Source organism: Anser anser (genome assembly GCF_964211835.1).
Source record: "Anser anser genome assembly, chromosome: 2".
Classification (NCBI taxonomy): domain Eukaryota; kingdom Metazoa; phylum Chordata; class Aves; order Anseriformes; family Anatidae; genus Anser; species Anser anser.
Window position 1 is genome coordinate 18,951,496 of NC_139721.1, and position 21,327 is coordinate 18,972,822.

At 40.7% G+C, this 21,327-nt stretch overlaps 1 protein-coding gene across 5 annotated transcripts in view; it reads left to right on the plus strand.

The window, feature by feature from the left end:
• Positions 1-740: 740 nt before the first annotated feature.
• The window catches only part of RSPO2 (R-spondin 2), a 112,175-nt gene continuing 91,588 nt past the window's right edge, over positions 741-21,327 (plus strand). For 3 of the 5 annotated variants that reach the window (XM_083823329.1, XM_083823328.1, XM_083823326.1), the window contains exons 1-2: positions 741-922; positions 1,399-1,789. In XM_083823329.1, the coding sequence (XP_083679455.1) occupies positions 755-922; positions 1,399-1,789 (559 nt within the window). In that variant the 5' untranslated portion in view covers positions 741-754. The remainder of the gene's footprint in view (positions 923-1,398; positions 1,790-21,327) is intronic. The other 2 variants (XM_083823325.1, XM_083823327.1) reach the window with 2 other exon arrangements.

Genomic DNA, 21,327 nt, shown 5'->3' on the forward strand with positions numbered 1-21,327 from the left:
TCACCCCACGTCCCGTGGGGTTCGTGGGGCAACCCCAACAGGTCCAGCTCCACAGCTGAGGAGCCGCGGTCTGTTGGTACCCGTGGTGCTGTGGGGGAGCAGAGAAATCAACGTGTCCCAAATGTGGGGTCAGTTCAGCCGATGCTATGAGGAGTTAAGAGACCCTCGTGGATCGGAGCTAAACGCATCTGGAACCTCCTGGGTACTTCGCACTTCATCCTCGCTTGTCTGTTGGGTTCCTGCTTACCAGGGAAACAGAGTGCTTTGCCAAGTAGAGATATGGCTAGAAACCGCTAGAAATCACTCACAAAACTTATACTTCAGGACTTTAAGGGCGATTTTCCCGGGATAATGAAAGTGGCGCTTCAAAGAAGAGGCTTGGGAGGTTGTGAGATTGTAGGATAGTTGTAGGAACCCGGCAGAAAAGAAAAAAAAAAAAAAAGAAGGGAAAATAAACGTCTCAAGATCTTAAAACCAGGGATGAAAGAAGGAAACAGATTTAATTACCACACACTGCGGGAAGGAAAAAAGGGGGAAAAAGGGGGAGAGAAGCGAGCGGGACGAGGTTTCCCAAAGCAGCTCAGGGGAAGGACAGGGCGGCGTTGCGGGGAGCGGGAGCGAGCGGCGGGGCCGGGAGCAGCCGGCGGGGGGGCTCGGGCAGGGCTGGGCGGGCGCTGGGGGCCCCCGGGGCTGCGGAGGGCGGGGGCGCGGCGCCGGGCGGCGCTAGGGCCGGGCGGCGGAGCGGCGGGGCGGCATGGCTGGGAGCACAGCACCACCTACGTCCCGCGCATCCCCGCCGAGCCCGCACGGCCCCGCTGCCCGCGCCGCCGCGGCCGCCCCCCGGCATAAAAGGGGCGGCCGGGGGGGGGACGCGCACCGGCGGCCCGGTTTGCCGCCGAGAGGAGAGGATAAAGAGAGGAAGGTGGGGTGTTTTGTGTTGTAGATTTTTAAATTTTTTATTTTTATTTTTTTTTTTTTTATTTATTTTTGGAGGGGGGACACAGCGCTTGCATGTGGTCCGGAGCTGTCGCCCCGTCGGGGCTCCTCCGGCCCGACGGGGCGAGCTGGCGGCGGGGCCGCCGGGGGAAGGTAGGGGTGTAGGGGAGGTAGGGGAGTAGGGGATAGGGGAGGCGGCTTCGCCCCGCCGTGCCCGAGACCTGGGCGAGTGTGGGCGGGGTGCGCCCCCGCGCCGGGATAAATAGCGCCTTGCCTCGCCTGACAGCCCGGCCCCGGGGCGCACCGGGGAGCCGGGAGGGAGCGAGGGGAAAAAAAAAAAAAAAAAAAAAAAGGAAAAAAGTTGGGGGGCTCTCTGGGACTCCGCTCCCGCCCGGACCTGGCTTTTTATTTGCTATTTATTATTATTATTATTTTTATTTTTTCCCCCACGGGGAGAAACAGAGGAGGGGGAGGACGAGGGAAGCCCCGAGCCCAGCTTTTCCCCGCTCTCTCCCCGCAGCGCAGGGGCGATGCTGGAAGCCGCCGGGAGGTCGCAGCGTGTGGGAAGGGGGGCGAGAGGCGAGTGAGCCCCCGCCGGGCCCCGCGGCAGCCGCCGAGCTCCGGCGCCCCCTCCCCGGCCGCCCGCAGCCCCGCACCGGCCCCCGCCGCCCCTCGCCGCCGGAGGAAGGGAGGGAGGGAGGCTGCCCAGCCCAGCGGCCCAGGATGCAGTTTCGCCTCTTCTCCTTTGCCCTGCTCATCCTCAACTGCATGGATTACGGCCACTGCCAAGCCAGCCGCTGGAGACGCAGCAAGAGAGGTGAGCGGGGGCTCCCGCCGGAGGCACCCCGGGCAGGTGAGCCCGGCCCCCGGGGGGCGGTGAAATTGGGGGGGGGTGACACCGTGCTGGGGACCCCGAGCCCCGGCGGGGACCGCCGCTGCCAGCGCCGTCGGGCTAGGTGCCCTTCCCGGGGGGGCGGCGAGCCCTCACCCCGAGCAGCGCCCCCAAGAAGCCGTCGGGGGTCTCCCCAGGGGGCTGCAGTGTCCCCGGTGTGCTCCCGGACACCGCTCAGGGCGCCCCCCCCGGTCCCTCTTCGCGCACCCTGAGGGAACCCCGGGGGGCGCAGGGCTTAAGGGGGGGGTCGTGGTCGCGCAGGGGGCTTGGGCTGAGGGGGAGCCCCGGGAGGGGTCCTGAGCCCCCGGGGTGCGGGTCCCGGCGGCTCGGGCGAGATGCTGGAGCCGGGCTTGCCGGAGTTGAGCGGGCGGAGCGGTGAGATGTGCCAGTACAGCACCCATGTGGACAAAAAGGTTACTGCAGCTCTGCCCCAGCTGTCAGGGCTATCGGGGGCTCCCGTTTGATTTTTTTTATTTTTTTTTTTGGGGGGGTAGTGGTGGTTGAATTTCAGTGTAAAATGTTTTTATCATCTGCATGTTCCGAATTATTTTGTTGCCCCTTTTCCTGTGCTTTTCTGGGCCGTGTCTCCCCCCCGTTTCTAAAGTTAACTGGAAATCAGGTGGCTCCACTGCCAAGAAACTGGGATTTCTCGTCAAATTGTGCTAAAGCCTTCCTTGGAAGGGGAGGGAGCTGACATCTTCAATGTTAAGCCGGTACAAAACTTGCAAAAGGAAAATAGTTTGCACTTTCATGCATGCGTAAGCTTCAGAGTGGGTACAAATGCAATTGCAAAGCAATTTGGTTTTGATGGGTTTTCAACAGATGGTTTCCAGAATTTAATTTTTGTGTGTGTGGCTAAAACGATAGCAGTCCTTTAAAGTGACCAGGCTATCTGTGCTAACAAAGGGGATACTGTGTCTTTAATTAAATGTGGAACTACTTAGAGTGCTGGCTAGACAGCGGAGGGTGATAGTGGTATTTCTGCTTTACAACAGAGCTTAAGGATTGCATTGTGGGAGTACTGAAATGAATAGACATCTAACTTGAGTTGTGTGAATTGTCCTCCTGCAAAAACTTAAGCTGGTTTTAATTGATCTCATGTTCACTGATTGATCTTAGACCAATTGTTGTGCTTGTTGAACAACTGGCTTTTCCAAAGGAGATTGATTAGGTTTTAGTTTAGTTATTGGATAAATAACATCGGTATTGACAGTTGACTTACTGGCACTGTTTTGTGCTGTCACCTTAGGGTTTTGCTTCGTGCTTTGAAGAATGCAGTCTTTTCCAGTTAATAAGCCTAAAGAAGTAAGCACAGCCAGTTTTAAGTACTGAAAGCAAAATCTAAGAATGTATTCAAAACTGTAATAGACATTTGCCATGACACATGCAGTCTGAAGTAATGCTTTCGTACAGGACTCAAAATTCCAATAATTTCACAATTTTTCCATATCCCATCTGCAAATAATCAGGCATTCACTGTGGGGTACTGGCAGTTAAAATTTCTCTGGCATTCTGTTTTGTCTGTTACATGATCTCAGATGCTCCATAATATCATTTTCTTAATGAAATAAAATTTTTGGCATAGATTGAGTCTCCTGTGCGGTAGAAATCGATTGCATTCAGTCTGGAATCATGGCAAATATCATGTGTAGCTGACTTTTTTTTTCTTTTTTGAAAAGTAGCTAAATTGCATACCATAAACTTTAAGTATATATATGCCTGTGTTGGTGTGTCTGTGGAATACTCTAGTAAACAAGAATTTAGTAAATCTGAGTGGACATTTCCAGACCTCTGTATACCCTTCTGCTTTCAACCCTTTCCCAAACCAAGGCATGCAACACTGCAGTAAAGGGGAACAAAAAAATCTGTGCTTAGAATGTGGATCCTACCTGGCATTGACTTTTGCTTTGTTAGTCAATGCCATGATCTTAAAAGTTACTCTTTAAATGCATCACGATCAACAGATTCTGCTAGCTCCACTGCTTGACTTAGTTACTTCTGCAGCTCATTTAAAATACTGCTTTGCCTCGTGCACTCAGACCAGAGCCCGTACTTCCCTCAAATCACTCTAGCAAGTTCTCCCTTTGGAAGTCTCCATCCTAAGAAGGTGATTACTGTCGCTTGCCTTTCTTTTAGAAGCTATTCTAAAATATACTTAAGGGTTTTACAGCATAAAGGTCAGTAGTCCAATTTCACAGCTAGCTTATTTAATATCAGAGCACCTCCTTTCCCTTTCTTGTTTAATTGTATAACTTGATTTCTCACTTCTTTTAGATACCTATTCACTTGCTCACTTCAATGAAAAATTTAATCTCTTCTTTGGATTTCTCCTTCTCTTTAGCAATCAGTATAAGATGAACAACTTCATATCTGAGCACTTCACTGAATGTCATGTATGAGAGACCAAGCATGATTTTCCTCCTCTTTGAGAAGTGAGGAGAACAACTTTCCCAAACGTGAGATCCAAATGGTAGTATGTAGAAATGAAAACTATCAGCCTGGTTTACCAGGAGGAGCAATGGGTTTCTGCAAAAGCATCAGCTGAAAAGAATATAGATTTCATTGTAAACAACCACCAAAAATTAGTTGCTAAAAGAATTCTCTGACAAATAAACAAACAAAAAGTCAATGTAATAGCAGTGCCGGCATTGACACGAAGACTTTGTATTACAGAGAGACTTTCTGGAGTTGATGAGACCACTGCTGGAATAGCAAGGAGATATGAAGGGGACACATTCACATGGGGATATTGGAATTTTTTTGCAGATCTTGGATATAAGTAAAGCTGTGAGTGTAGGAATTTTGTCTCTCTATTTAGTTCATAAGAGTTCATATTCAAGGAGTGTGATAGAGGTTACCATAAATACTCATCCTCTGGATGCTCTCACACTGTGTTGGGTATACATGAAGAAAGGGAATACATCTGTGGCAATGTGTGAATGGTAAATAACAATTGTGATGGCAAAATATCTGCAGGCAGAAATAGGAAAGCCTGGGAAGGGAAGCTTCCTCAAGTGTCAGTGGCTCAATATAGCTCTTTCTAGGGTGCTCATAGGATTACATGCATATGTGGAGGAACATAGTTGCTGGAATCAAAATTATGCGGATTAAATCTGTATCACAACAATGTAAGATGGATATCTTGACCACACAGCAGTAATTAATCTGTTACATGGATTTTCAGCTAGAGGAAAGCTTATTTAGATATAGGGGATGTAGCTTTCCTAATAATATGCTTACCTGAGAAGCAGGTAATCTTGGAGCCCTTCTCAGCTATGTGGGAAAGATTGAGGATTTGATTATCAGGAAAAAAGAACCTGTGCTGGAAATACTTGATTAAGGTAAATACTACATCTACTTTTACAAGAATTTTACTAACTCCAAAGAGCAATGTACTACCTTAAACAACAAAAATTCATACAATAAAGAACATCTTTTAATTGTCCAACAGTATCCAAACATCTTATCTGATCTAACCTCTTCCCTTTGAAGTTGAAACGTGCTACATTTGGAGGACATTGAATTTTTTTGTCTGTAGGTCAAGGATTAAAATCCTACTATGAAGCTGTACTTTGAACTGTTTTCCTCAGGTTGTACATTAAATACTCGTAACAATTTGTAAAAGACATGTTAACACTTTCTGGAGAGATTCCCCAGGTACCTGTGAGCATTACTAAAGCTCTAGAGGGTAGTTTCTACCCCTTACTACTTAGGATATTTAGTTAAGAAACATTTATGTACACATCCTACTACTACGCCAGTAAGAATATGCTTACACCGAAACTGTTGAAAAGTCAAGCTGTAAAATTTTCGGCTGTGTATTCTCTCTTGTTTGGTAAGTCTGAGGAAGCTTCTTGAACTTCAGCAAAAGCGAGAACTTCTGTGTAAATGAAGGAATAACGAACTAGCTAACAATGCACCGTGCTGAAGTGGATTGTGCAGATTTGCAGAAGGGATGCTCAAAATGCCAAGAGTGGGATTCAGCTTGAAAGTGGACACCTAAGTTCAGGTGCTTGATCCAGTTGCCTGAAGTAGAATTCTAGTGCTGTCTGTGATATTTAAGATGCCCTTTTGGGCCTGGCAAGTTTGACAGATGATGTACGTGACCTTCTGGAGCAACAACTGGAGACCAGGCAGGATAGCTGTGGAGCAGGTCACATGCATCTAACACCCTGAGGTGTCTTGAGGATTTTTATGGTGGGTGCTGAAAATGGGGAGCACATAGCATAATACTGATTTATGTATAATTTTCCTTTTCTGTATGCATCCTTTTGGCTTCTATTACAGGTCACTTGGAGTGAGGGTATTGGGCTAGATGGGTGTCTGGTCAGACATAATAAGTGTATGCTTTTATTCTTTTGTATTAAAACCTGTAGGAAGATTTTCAAAGTGCTCGTCAGTGTGATGAAGGACATATTTATCTGCTTGATAGACTTGGTTTGACTGTGTGGCTTCCAATTTTTGGGACCATGTTTCCTATGGCTTAACTGAAACCTGTTGCTAGAGCAGGTCAAAATGCATGACAAATACCAAAAGTGAGGGTGTTTAATAATTAGGGAAGCTAAGGTGATAAAAATAATAATACTGTTTCCCACTTAAATGTATCAGCTACAGTATACAGGGCTGTGTAATTAATATGATAAAGCATACTAGCATGGAGCTGTTTTATATAAGTTGCTTTCATTGAATGACATGATGTTATTTTAAAAACAGAATGTGGAAGAGGTGTTCAGTATCAAAACTGAAGGCATAAAGAAAGAGAATGGTCTTTAAACATTTTGTTTGTTTGTTTTGTTTCATTTTCTTTCTCTTCCTACTTCTGCCAAAAGTCTGAATATCCCATGGAGGTCTGCATTTCATTTCTGCTCATCTAGGTATTTTTCTTTTTCCAAAACCAAAAAAAAAAAAACAACCCCCCCCCCCCCCCAAAAAAAAAAACCCTTAGCTATGTAAGTTGATTTGTTTTCATAGATTAGAGGGCACTGTCTAGTCAAACCTGCAGATCATCACAGGTTGCGTATTTTTCCCAGTGGACTGTACATCAAAGTCAGAAACTTATAGGTGAGTCATAACATCCCTTTCCAAAAATGCATCCTTTATTATAAACTGTGGGGGTGGAATTCACATGACTACACATTATTATCTGCAACAGGAATGTCTACGTTTCCGTTTAGAACTGATGGAGTGTTAGTCAGTGGGGCCTATGGAGCTTTTAGTACAATTTAGTTCACCCTATGGTAGATTTCTGCCTTTGATCAGATAAAGCATACCTCAAACTCAATAAAATTTAAATAAGATGACCATTTTCCCCTATCTGTAATTGAAGTGTAATTCAGATATGTATTATTGGCCTCTGAGGGAAGCTGAAATCAACACCGAATGAGAGGAGATGCACCACATCCAACCTTCTGACCTTTGTTATTAAAATTACATGTTGGTGCAGCTCTGTTAAAGTTAACAGATATAGTTCCTGAAGAATTTATTTTGTATTAGATATCTATTTGATTTTTAGATATATAATACTAAATTAAATCACTTTTTTCCTCACATATGCCCTCTCTTTTAACCTCAAAGATTTGTTCAAGCACAGTTGGAGAACCTTCTGGTATTTGTCTAGACTCCAAGTATTTGCTAATCCTTTTCTTAGTGAAAAGCATGACTTCATATATGTTGGCTATTGATAATGCACTAGTGTAACAGCTTGATCCTTTCATCACGGGCTGCTTTAGACACCAAAATTAGGTGCTGCCATGCTGTGTATACTCATTGTCTGTGTAGTGTTTGTTTAGCAGATGCAATACTTTGGAAAGCATTATTTGGGTACTGCAAAGTCACTTTATGCATGTGCAGTGAATCTATTGCTTTCTGGGCAGTGGTGTTGGTTTTAAAGCCTGTTAAATGTCCTCCCAAAGAATTGTAGGTGTAGTGTGTGGAAAAGAGGTTGTGAAGAGAATCCAACTATAATAAATTTGGATGCTGACCAATGCACCTTACTAAGTGATGTGTCAAGTGGATCCTGCTTCTGAGCACCATCGGACAGATGTGGAGTTTGGGTTGTACAGCTACTGCTCCTGTCTACACAATGGCTTTGTCCGGGCAGCTCCATGCATTAAGACCATTTTTTGACCAGGGTTTATTTTTTTAACCTATTAAACTTCATATATCTGTGGGCAGTAAGATAACTTGTGGGCCTGAATTGAGAAAAGTGATGCAGCTATGTTTCTCTGATTCAGCTGTCGCATGGTTTAAAATGAGGTGAACAATCCTGTCCATTTTCACTAACACTTCTCCAAAACTCTGAGGAGAAGTGAAGTTGAAACAGATCAGGGTGGTGGCCTCTCCTGTGTGTGCTCCCCAAAAGGCAGATAACGGTGCAGCTGGGTGTCAAACACAAGAGAGGCAAGAGTGAGAGTCTGATAGACAGAGAATTTAATGCCACCTTTCCAATATAGTTTCTTCATGGAGATGGGGAAGGGGGAATTACAAGAAATTGATGTTTGTATATCTTGTATGTCAAAAGTACTTAGTTGAAATGAAGGTTGATATTCTGAGCAGGGGGTGGAGGCAACCACTGTAACTCATCATGTGAGGGAGTATCACAGTACTTCTTACTGTAGATTTTCTGACATCTTGTGCAACTAGAAGGATTTGGGAACTTAATTGTATGTCTTTAATTTTGGATTACCCCATCTCAGCACCTTGATTTCAAAGACATGCACACCTCTGAGCTTCACCTATCAAACTGTGGTCCATGAAGCAGATGTTAGCATTTTATGTACATGTATACATCATCCTTATATTAGTACTTAAATACTCTTGAAGACAATGCTAGAATGAATCTATGTGGCTTTGTGCTACTTTATTTTGGTGGAATTCCTTGTTGTTTAAATGACGAGTTGTCACTTCACATTTCATTTTGTGCAGTAGCATGGGAAAGATATTGGTGATTAAATTTCCTGGCCTTTCCTCTTGAACTTGAGTGTACAAACTGTAAGGAGTGAAAGAATGTAAAGAAAGGAATAAAATAGTAGTATGGGCAAAAAAGTGATTTTTCTTAAGATATCTTAAGTACCCTGATTATGTAATCACAAAGAAAAGGGAGGTTTTTAAGATTCCATTTGTCAAGACGTGGTGAACAGTACAAAAATGTTCGTGATTTCTACTTCACTATAACAGGAGAAGCTTGTGAAACATCTTTTGATAGCATGCAGTTTGGTATCCAGTAATTAAGCATGGCATCCATTAATTAATCAGTTACGTATTTCTTTTTGAAATACTGATTTCAGTAGAGCCAAGTACTTGATGTATCTGTGAAACTTTGTCCTTTTATAAGCAAATGGAATTTAAGCTATCCACTCCTGTTGTTGTTGTTGTTTTGTTTTTCTGGGATGGTGTTTGTCTGGTAAGGAAAGTGTGATTAATTACAGCCAATATTTAGAACAGGCATGCAATTACGTAATTACATTTAAGAATAAACGCTGTTAATATAAACACTATTTGAAGAGGGCACCAGCAAATATCATATATGGTTAATATAGATTCAAAGTGCTCTAAAAGTCTGTCTAGTAAAATTTTACTGTGTTTAAATAATATTTTTTGCTCTCTAGGGTTTTTAAAATGTAAACTTAAAAATAATCCAGAGTTTCACTGTTACTAGTCTCAAATTTACCTTGCAGAAACTTTTATTTTTTTGGCGAAACATCAAGATTTTCTTCACCTTGAGGAAAAACAGACACAAACGTAGATGTAGTGAGACAGAGTAAGAGACCTAAAAGATAAATAGTTTGGGGAATGTAAGCTTCTAGGTGTCATCTAAAATGTATTTATTTTGTTTAAATCACTGAGAGGTTGCTACTAACTCCCAAGTAGGCTGCAGCAATGAATACCTGTACCTGTGTGTATACTGGGAAAAACTTGTACAGATATACACTGCAGAGGGACAACAGCTTTTGTGATAGAGAATTGCAGTGGTGCAACAAAGTATAAACTTCCTGATCCAGATAATTTTTTTATTTTTTTTTTCCTGAGTTGAAATGCTGGCTCAAATATGTTACAGACAAGTATATACTCTGCACTAATGCATGGTCTCTTCAGCCGTATGGTTGCCACCTTTGAAATACCAAAAAAAAAAACAAACCCAAACCCAAACCAGCCACATCAGACAAATGGCTGTTGTGCATGCACAGATTAATCTGCACATGTATAGCAGTGCTGACAACAGCCAGCGTGTCCGTTCTGAAATTTGCTGGGCAGGCTGGAAACCACTGAAACAGCAACTATGCTTAGCAAAGATAGGCATTACCGACCTGCTCATTTCTTTTTTCAATTGCTGCAAAATTTTTGATAGATATGTTTTTATTATAAACCCTCTGACTTTCCTGTTGAATCTACTGGCAATCATGTAGCTAACACTCTTTTGAATGGGAATTAAAGTTTAATCATCTTTCACATTATCTATAATGAGATAGCATTTAAGGATCCCAGCTACGGTGGGGCTGTGTAGTGCTAGCATTACTTAGACAACAGCCAAGAAAGAAACCCTGAACTGAAGTCACCAGAGGAGAATCTGGGCTGGATTTTCCCCCACTAGCAGAAGTGTTCTTTGGCCTTTCATGACAGCTAGTTCAGATCTGGTCTATGTCTCATTTTACGCAGTGCATGCTAATAAATGATGGGCATGGACGCAGTTTTGACTCCGCAAAAGTAACTGTAACTCAGCAGGAGCACTATAATGCCTCCAGGATGCCTTAGGTTGTGCTTACAACATGAGACAGCAGCTTCTTGTTTCAGTTTGTTTAAAGTTATTGCCTGTTATTGCAAAATAATTAAAAATGGCCTCTGTGTTGGGATGCTTCACTCTTGCAAGAGATGTAAAAGCAAATAACGTTTCATGGGGTGTTGGATTATTTATCTAGCCTCATGGAATTACATGTTCTAATACCTTCATCAGGAGCATTCTTGGGAGGTGGTTTCACCTCTAAATTTGGCCTTCTGTCTTCTCCAAAACAGTCAGTCTTTTCTCCCCTACTTTGCTGAACTGCCACTTGTGAGGAAAGTTAACGTGAGGAGGGATGGCACCTTTTGTAGTAAGGTGATTGTGTGTCTGCGCTCTGGTCATCTGCTCCTGGGGCAACAGCTGATGGTGGGAGAGACCTTCATGTTAGATAGGCTCCTGGGCCATCCAAGTGTACATGGCCTAGATGCTTGTCTCTCGTGGTGGCTTTAAGATGTTCAGCAAGTACTGATTGCAAATGGACAGGTCATGTGGAGCATGCCTGGGTTGTATGCCTGGTGTGGTACAGCACGGGGAAGCCTGCCATGCTGGTACGTGGGTACATGTCGGATCCCAGAGGCATTGCTTTCATTGTCAGTCTGTCCACGTGAAAAAATTTTGGTTAACACATGTATGCATCAAAGACAGTGGCAACAAAATAAATTTCTGTTTTATGCAAATGCAAAGCAGTGTTTCGGTATGAAAAAATTAATGTTATGGCAGTATGGGAGTTAGTAATTTAAATGTACTTTTAATTTAAAGGTGCTTCTGAAGAGGTGTTTGGGTTCCAGCTGTATTTCTCACAGCAGCAGTGCTGTATGCAGGACTGCAGTAACTTCACTGATGCTGACGTGATGTGACAGTGGTCACGGTTTCTTTTTTAAGCTAATAAAACCACAGAATAACTGCTCATCGTAACTCTTATTCAGTCTCAGATATTGCTGGACTTCACTGTTGGCCTTCAAATTTTGTTTGAGGAATTACATTTTAGGAAATATTTGCAATTGGAAAGTTGCAAAGTAAAATGAGAAAAATTACAAACACTTTTGTAGTGTTGAAAGTAGCCATTTTTTTTCTAAATGGTTACCTATAGTGTTTTCTATACTTATTCAAGTTTACTGTGTTCATTTTGTGTTTTCTACAACAATTGTTATTCTAAAAAAAAAATAAAATATTAACTGCTTCAATGCAATTTTTGTGTTGTGAAACTGAGAAGAATCATGCAAAAGCTTTACATAAACATAACCTAGTGTTACATGGTGTGCACGTCTACTGCTGTAAAGATTTGTAGTACTAAAATATATACAACTCCAAAGGGTCTCTCACTACAGGAGAGACATGGACATAGTGGAGAAAGTTCAACACAGAGCCACAAAGATGATCACATAACCACAGAATATCCTGAGTTGGAAGGGACCCACAAGGATCACCAAGTCCAACTCCTGGTTCCACACAGAAACACCCCAAAATCAGCCTATGTGTCCAAGAGCATTGTCCAAACACTTCTTGAACTTCAGCGGGCTCGCTGCTGTCACCACTGTGGGCTGTGGGGTCTTCTCCTTGGAGACCTTCAGAAGCTGCCTGGATGTGGTGCTGGGCACCCTGCTCTGGGTGTCCCTGCTTGGGCACGGGTGGCACCAGGTGGCCTCCAGAGGGCCTGGCCAGCCTCAGCCTTCCTGGGATTCTGGGAAGGGTAGTTTGGTTTGGTAATGTCTTAGGTACCTAGCTTGTCCCTTTTCGGGGACAAGAAGGAGAGAAGAAACATGGAGAGCCTGTGCCCTTTAGGAATCCCTGAGATACATGCACTAAATCCTGTGCAGTAATAACCCTAAATGTGTTAAGAGTACCGAGCAACCTAGAGGAACTTCCTCATATTCAGTGGTGACACAGGAGTTCCTAGTTCTGTCATTTCTTCCCTCAGCAAGACTCCTCGGCCAGCAGAAGTCTTTAAATAGTACCTGTTCCATCTCTGACTTCCCTTCTCTTACCTATGTTAAAAGAAGAAAAACAAACAAACAAACAAAAAAACCCAAACTGCTATTGGTGCACAGGGGAAGTGAAATGTAGGAGGCAAAATAAAAAAGAAGATGAAAACCTTGCTTTACCTAGGTAATTTGGATCATTTAAAGCTACCAAGTAACATAAAAATCAGGTTTTCCATCACGTTAATTTTACATCATGGGAGTTCCTTGTTACCCATTTTTTTTCTTTTCAGATGAATATTTTTCCAAATACCAGAGAGTGGCTTGCGAGTGAAATAATTAGGATACTAGAACTAACTCTGCTCTCACACATTTTCTTATAAGTCTGTGGATAATGCCAAACTGACTCTGGTGTAGCGAACACTACTGAAGTGGTGCTTGCTCTGGTGAATATTGCACTCCCATACGATAGTACTGTCAGATCCTACAGAAAGACTGAAAGTCAGGCATTTCTCTTATTTTAGAGCTGTAGTTCACTTTTCTAATGCTCTATCTGAGAACTCAAACTCTTTTTCATTCCTTTTTGTTCTTTCCATCAGCCTCCTGGAAAAAGTCTTGCTGTTTCCAACTTTTAGTTTTTGTAACATTAGCAGTGGCATAAATACATGTAGAGTTTTTCAGCTTTTGGAAAAGGGTTGAAATGTGACTCTATTAAACCCGAATCTGAAGACAGACTTGGTTTCGTATTGTTTTCTCTTAATAGCTTTCCAAGCAGCCGCTAAGTGAAACTACTGCATATTGAGCCTGGTGTAATATGAGGCTCATTGGGTAAAATAACATTAGTCTGTGCTACTTAAACACACTCTGGAAGGCTTAAGGAGGAGAGGAAGGAAAATATTTGAAGAGATCAACTGGGATGTGGTCGAATACAAGTAATGTCACCTGAGAAGGATTAGAATTTGCCAAAGCTTGACCTGAACGAAGACCTCCATTTAGGGCTTGTGTTCCTACCAGATGAGCTGCAGTAGTTTTTCCATGCATGGCTTTCTACCAGCAATCATATAGTGAAAAAGCCCAGTGATTTACTTGGCTTCTGTGTCTTAGTGGCAGAAAACTTAAAAAAAAAAAAAAAAAAAAAAAAAAAAAAAAGAATCCCAGTTTAACATTCCTTCTCCTTATTAGTGGCAGCTGGCTTTTTCTAATTACTAAAGTCTTAACATTTTTTCATCTGCATTCTGTTGCTTTTATCCCCATTGGGAGCTCACTGTAAGCACTCTAGCTGATAAACAGCTACACATCATTCATATCCGTAGATGGAGAGAGCTGCAAAAAAAAAAAAAGTGTATCGCACCTCAAAATCCAACAGAAGACTCAGTGGAGTGGTTTGTCGCACAGGGGTATTTTTATCTATTATGATCTGTTTTTTTGGTAATGAGGGGTCAGCCAACTCAGTAGCCTCATACTCTTAACACGCCTGCTATGATGATCTCCTTAAAATCACTTTTTATTCTGTTTTGTGTTTTGGAGGTGCTTACAACACTTTCCCATGCACCTCTCTGAAGTGAGGAGTATCTCTTAGAGGTGTAATACCAAGTTCTGTGGTTATAAAGGCCTGAGTTCCTCTATAAGGTAAAAGACAGGTAAAAGGAGGACTGGAGATGCTTAGTGCCTCTGAAAAAGCAAATCACAATGAACAGGAAGAGGGCTAGAAGAAAACAAAATGGTAGCTCCCACATCATGTGACGAGATGGATGTTCACCACCACAGGCCATTATAGACATTCCTGCCAAGTCTTGGAGATCTGGCCATTGCAGGGTAACATGGGAAATCCTTTTATATGGAAATCAAAACAATTTACGCTTATAAAAATTATAGATCTTCACAGGAACTATTTTATCTTATGCTTTTAGGTTTAGAGTCGAGTATGACAGGTCAGGAGTAAGGATATGCATTTGCCTTTACCAACAAGAAGTTTCTTACACCTCTCTCTGAACCATTATTCACTGCTGCTGGAGCGAGTAGTGCTTTTGCTCAGTGTATCAATTTCCATGTAAAATTTTAATTACAAAGTTCCTCTTTTCATAGAAAAGCAAGATACATCAAATGGTATTTGATTCTAGATTTTTGTGAGGTTCAGCATAATATGTGCCTTTCAGGACTTGATTTTTCTTAAAAAATACCTTAAGTCACAGTTAAGCCTAGCAGAAATGTAATGAGAAAAGGCACACGGTGAAATGCAGTGCTGTGGAGGAATAACATGTCTCTCAAGAGGCTTGTATTGGAATGATTTAATGTCAGAACCATTTAGTATTATCCTCCTTTCTCATTTATGTCTCTCACTGCTAACTTCTGAAACTTTGGCTAAGCATTACCCGTTTTGTTTAGCCACAAACATCGTTGACTTGTTTTTCATCATTGCTTGTTACTGTGTTAATTAATTTCTTGATTTTTGTCATTCATGCTTAGTTTGTAACAGAAACAGTATCTGCTCTTTCCATGTAGTAACCGTGTAAAGATCTCCATGATATTCTACTTTATGGAATAATTTCACTGTTTTGTTTATGTATGTTTAGCCAAGGAGAAATCTGATTAGCTGAATGTTTGATAGTATTCAAATACATCCTTGAGCTTTGCATTTTGTGTTTGATGTTCCATTTTATAGCTTTACTTAAATGCTCTGCAGGGATTGTGGTTTAGTGGTGAGAGCATGAAATTCGAATCCAAGGTGCCTGGTTCTCTTACCAACAGAGCTGGTCAGTATGTCTTAAACGTCAGATTCTTCTATCCCACCACCCCCATAATGGAATTTTTTTCATGCATGTCTGCAAAGAGTTTTTTTTCTCCTCTCTCTCCCCTTTTTCCCCTATGTAAATAAATGTGGAGCATTCACAGCTTAAACAGGAACTGCAAGTCTTTGTTTCGTTTCTGTGCCTCAGTTGCTCTGTTGCATAGGGTAGTGTTTTATCACACCGCATTTTAAATTGTATCAGTGATTTGCATTACTAAGAGGTCCTAGAGTGTTAATCTCTAGGCATGTATACAGTTATTATGAAGGATAATAAGCACATAAATGAGTTTCCTGCCTCCTCAGGTTCACTGACTGAGCAAACATCTGCATGTAGAACATTGCATCCATGCCAATGATCTAAGAGATTTAGAAAGGGTTTGTTCTGGCTGATGTGAAGTCTTCTGCATTCTCATGAAAAGATGTGTCCAGAAGTGTTTAAATGTGTTTTTATCCTGACACATTTTACTAATTTTTCAGATGCAAAGGATGGAACTCTTCATATGCAAGTAGTTATTTGCAGTAGACTGACTTAATTGCAGTGCGAACAATTTATATATGCATAAAACTGGAATTACGTCTTATTTCATATCTAAATAAGATAATTATGTTATTAAGATTTTGAAATGACAAAAGACTTGAGACACCTCAGACTTCAGCCATGAAGATATCAAAGAGACCTGCATTTAGAGATACTTAACTGAACACCTTACAGATTTTTACTGTAACTTATCTGAAAACGGAAACAGTTTTAAAAGCTTAAGGCATTCTCAAAATTAAGAAATGTGTATTTCTTACATTAAGAATAGAAAATGTATATAGTGTATTTGTCTTTACCTCCTCAGAGCTGCCAGTGTCTTTCCTTTAATTCTTGAGTCCCTTATTATTCACATTAGAAACTTCATCTATGTAATGTGAACCAAGTAGCTTTCAGCTTTTTATAAACATCTTACTTGCCTGTTTTTAAGACTGTATTTGCATTTCCACAGAATTACAAAAAAAAAAAAAGAGTAGCCCCTTGCCAAACAGTAATTTCAGTTTCTGCTTTAAATGTCATGAATGCTAAGCATGCAGAGTACACAGGTAAACTTAATACATTTTTATTTTTTCTCTTTTTTAATGAGGAAATTCAGATTTGGATTAATTAAAAAAAAAAAAAAGCTTCTATGCCCATAAAGTGACAATCTTCCTGGATGAGACCCATCTTGCTGTGATTTGAGTGGATATGAAATACAGAAGCTACTTTTTTTTTTTTTTTAATGCTACTTCTGCAAGATGAGGAGATAAAGCTATATATATCTAAACAGCAAATTAACTACATCTGTTCCAGTTCAAGATTTCAAAGTCTGGTCCATCATCTTTGTTTGATATCTCAAACTCTGATACCTTGGTTTGACAACAGGGAGAATGACAGAAGATTTGGAGGATGTTTTGAATGTGCTAAGTACAAGCAGGATGTAAAGCACAGTGCTGTTGGGATCAAATTAAAGTGAGATCCTGCAGTAAGCTGTGTATTTTTGTATTGTGGGAATAGTGAGAGTTTGAGATGTCTTCTTCCATACATCTTTCTAAAACTTGGATACGTTCATATATGGTAATGTATATATATTTCCAGAGTTATAACTTTCAAATCTGGGGTTTCTCCACTGTGATTAATGACACCTATTCTGCTCTCTTACCTTCCTCCTTTTTAAATAGATGGCTTTTCTACTCCTCCTCTCAGCATCTTTGGCATAATTTTTATCATTTATTCTTCTTTCATGAACCATCACACAGTTGTTCATGGAGAAAGCTTCCAAAGAACATATTGTATAAAAAACACTAAAAGCAGAAAATAAATAAAGAATATAGAATACTAAGGATCAGACCTTCCAAGTTATAAACATCAGAACAAAATAGCAGAATATAGGTAGGAACAGAACTAGATAATATAGTTGAATTTACTTCTTTTAGGAGATGTGCAGAGTCTGCATGATGGTTAAAACATGGCCCTTGGACTTTAAAGCAGGGTAGTTTCATTTGTTTAAACTGGTCAGTAGGTTCTTCAAGGCAAAGACACAGGAAGAATTCTGACCCTGCTAAAGCTGTGGCACATCCTCCATTGACCTTGGTGGAATGAGGATATCACCACTGGTTCACTTGTGATGTGACTGTTGGTTAAGATATGTCTGTGAACAAACTTTACTTAGGCAGTGATTTGCATGGTTTCTACTATGACTGTTCCTTTGCTTGTTTGCACAGTACTTTCCATATCTTGTGTAGATTATGATGAGTCTTTAGGTATCTCAGAAGTAGCTGAGGTGAACTAGAAGACACGTTGTTTTCAGTACTGAGCCAAACTCGTTCCTAATGCTCAATGAAAATAAGAGAATAGGATTTCCTTCAGGTTTCTGAATTTTATTTACTCAGCATAGTTTTAGCATGTAAAATATTATGGGCATGAATGAGATTTAGTAAAACTCTCTTTTGTTAGCATTGTTTCAGATTTGACAATAAACAAGTTGTGCCCTGTCCAGCCTCTCAGGAGATAGCTGCTTCTTATTTTATTAGAACAATTTGGCTCCTGACGTGAACTGTAGGGCCATTAATCCTGTCATATAGTGAACAGGATTGGAAAAATACAGGATGTAAATATGTTCTTCATTATGCATTTTAATACCAACCAGATATATAGAGCGCATTCTAGAACATGGTAGTCAGAGTGTACCAAGCAACTAGCAAATTGTTGACAAGGCTCATCTGCTATTGGTTTATTTTGGGGTTAGGAGCAAAAAGTATTAAGAAATCTCAACCGTTTCACATTATGTCTTGATGCCTATCACATCTTGCTGGACATAGCTTAAATAGATAGGACCAGTGGCTTTATTGCCTTCAGCTAAATATTCATTGAATGCAGAATCGAGGCAACGTAAAGAATGTGAAGAGTTCTCCAGTAAGTCTTACAAAAGAAAAAGATTCCTCAGTAATGAGAATAGCTACGTTTGACAGAGGGAATAATTAATATACATATAAATTCCACTCAAAGAAACAGTAAATCCAAGCTCCTCTATTTTACTGTGATCTTCTAATATTGGACTAGTTATTCTTCCCAAGTTTAACATGAGAATTTCTCACTTCATTTAAGAAGTAGGAGAGAATAAATTCCTATTGATCCCATAGCATCTGATACATGAGTCTTAGAGTCATGATCGTAATGGTCTCAACAGCCTTACGTTAAGTCAATTAGTAAGTGTTATTCAGTTGGAAAATAGACTGCAGCAACCTCTACAATGAACTGGTTATAGAAATGTGCTACAAGAAATGTGGTCTTTAAAATATCACTTGGCTTTTTAATTTAGATTTGAAAAAAAAATGGGTTAACAACCTGAGATATTGGTACCTTACATATACTGTTTTAATTGTGTGTTTGAGATCAATTAATATCAATTGACATGAAGTCCCACGTAAAGTGTTTTCAGTTCATACTTCCTCCAAATATTGGTTGGGTTCCAAACTGGAAAGTATACGCTAGCTAATGGCCTGTATACTTTTAATCTGTAGCTCATCTGTGAGAAGCGTGCATGTGGAAAGGAAGCTTGAAGGCCTTTGAACACAGTTTTCATTTTTCCATACAATGTTTTCCTCTTGGATTGGCAGTAACACTGTCAAGGTGCTAGACTTCTGCTTTAAATTGGTGAAGGGCAAAATATTGATCAAGGGCCTTTATTATAGGTGACATTTCAAAAGTTGTACTGCAGAGTTTCATTTTGTTTATACTGAAAGCTCTCTTTTTTAATAAAGCTTCCCTTTCTGTCATATGGAGTTTGTCCTTAAGATCTTTCAGTATATTGGCTTCCAGGATAGAGATGGTATTTTGGGAAGATGACAAATGATCCAGTGGATTTGGTGGAGGAAAATAGGGATGTTTTCCAGCGTGTGTGTGGGGAGGCTAGGCAGAGAAATAGTGGTGCGGGGGGTAACGACACACTAAAACGAAACTTTTTCATAAGAAGCGATCAACTTTCATTGAAAGCAATATTAGGTGAAAGGAAAAATAATTGCCAAATGAGACATCAGTGTAGAAGCTTACAAGCAGTCACAAAAAAACAACATCTAATTAATTGATAAGCGATTTTGGGGTGCAGCTTTTATTAGTGTGTTATGATCTCTTTGGAATGAGACTCCATGGAAATACACTAACAGTCTGTGCACAGATTCAGAAAACATTCCTGTATTTGAAGTGGTTTAGCAAAATTCATTTATCCATTAAATCAAGAATTGTGTTTAGGCTGCAGGACCTGATGGCCTACATAATGTGCACCGGGCTCCTAGCAGTCATATGTAAACTGTCTAATCACTCTCAGCTGTGTTATAACAAATAATTGGAAACTTAATATCTACCAGCAGTGGTACCTGTATCTGTAACAGTAGTAGACATTCCTCTTACTGCTTCTTAAAACAAAACAAAACAAAACAAAAAACAAAACAAAAAAAGAAAAATCCCTCAGAAAAAAATGTTTAGGTTTCTTTGCATTTCTTCTTGCTGCTACTGTTAAAAACTCCTTACAGCTAGGCTGCCTCTTATCCATGTTACATTGTTTTCTTTGAACAAAAGCCAGGCCTTTTTTGGCAAGTACTTTGCCATTCGAACAATTATCAGTAGAGAGAGATATGTGGAGACAAAGATGATTTTAACAGGTCACTAATGTAGCAAAGGATGCTCCAGCAGCACTCCTGGATATACAGTTGCAATGAACCTTTCATTTTGAATCTCAAGGTGTTGTACACTGGGCAACTCGATGTCTTGTCCACTGTGCTGTTTTTCATATGGGTTAAAAGACCAGTAAATTCTTCTGCAATAACATTTGATATTACTCTGTGCTCACTACGAGTAGGTCTAAATGTGTGCGTGGGTTGCAAAAGCAATGAAAAAAATTGCATCCCATGTTCAGTAGAAAGATTGTTTCTGTTTTTGTAGTGTTATTTGATATACTGGAATTTTCCAGATATTGAATTGTGGAACCCAAGTCTGCTGAAATGTATTACAAGGCCTGGGAGAGTAGTTTGAAGGTAGTATTATGGTGGGCAGATAATATAGTTGTTCATTTCTTTTAAAAACGTAAAGGACGCATTTATGTGAAAAATTGTGAATAGTTGAAGCAAAGTTGTAATGAGATCTCTTGAAAACTATCACTGTATAAACTTTCATTCTAACTCTAATATGAAACTTGCATCTGTAATGAGAAATCCTTCTTTCTTTCCTCAACAGACGCGTCTGAGCAGATGTAACAATTTTGGTGTTCTATAGTTAGCCCAGTAATTAGCTGGTGATTGCTCAGCAAAGAATCCAACAAATCAAGAATACAAAGAATACAGTGACTCATCTAAGAACATTTGCTGTGTGTTATAGTTCAATTGTTAATTCTTGGTTATATGATGACTGCATGACATATTCAAGGTTTTATAACTACAGAAAGGAGATAAAATGTAAGAGCTGGTTTTTAAAGGAAGGTCTTTTCTTGGTTACATGTCAAGATGATCGTCCTCTTTCCCATTCAGACTAAAGCCAGCAAGGCCAAAAACAGGAAAGGAAAAAGCTGCAGTAGTGCTGGTGATGGTATCTGATGGGTTAAACTGGGAACCTTACATTCACCTAAGTCTGGCTTCAGCTTTGTTTGCAATGTTTAACATGTGCTGATAAGTATTGACTGCCCACATCTTCCAGCGTATGGTCACCTGCTCTAGGTCTCCTCCTCAGCTGAGCCCAAGGCAGTGACGGGCTCAGTGAGACATGGGTCTGCTCAGATCGTTGTGTATTTGCATCTTCAGGGCCTTGTAACACTTCAAAGGCTGAAGGTGGGCATATGAGGAGAACTGTTTTAAATGTCCTCTCCTGTCTTCCCTCCCATTGTCAGTGTATCCATTTCTAGTGGCCAGCATATCTGTGAGATACCACATTTGCTAACTATCAGATTCCCATAGGACTCATGGCAAAACCTCATAGTTCTTAGTGCGTGATATTATTATGTTAAATGGAATG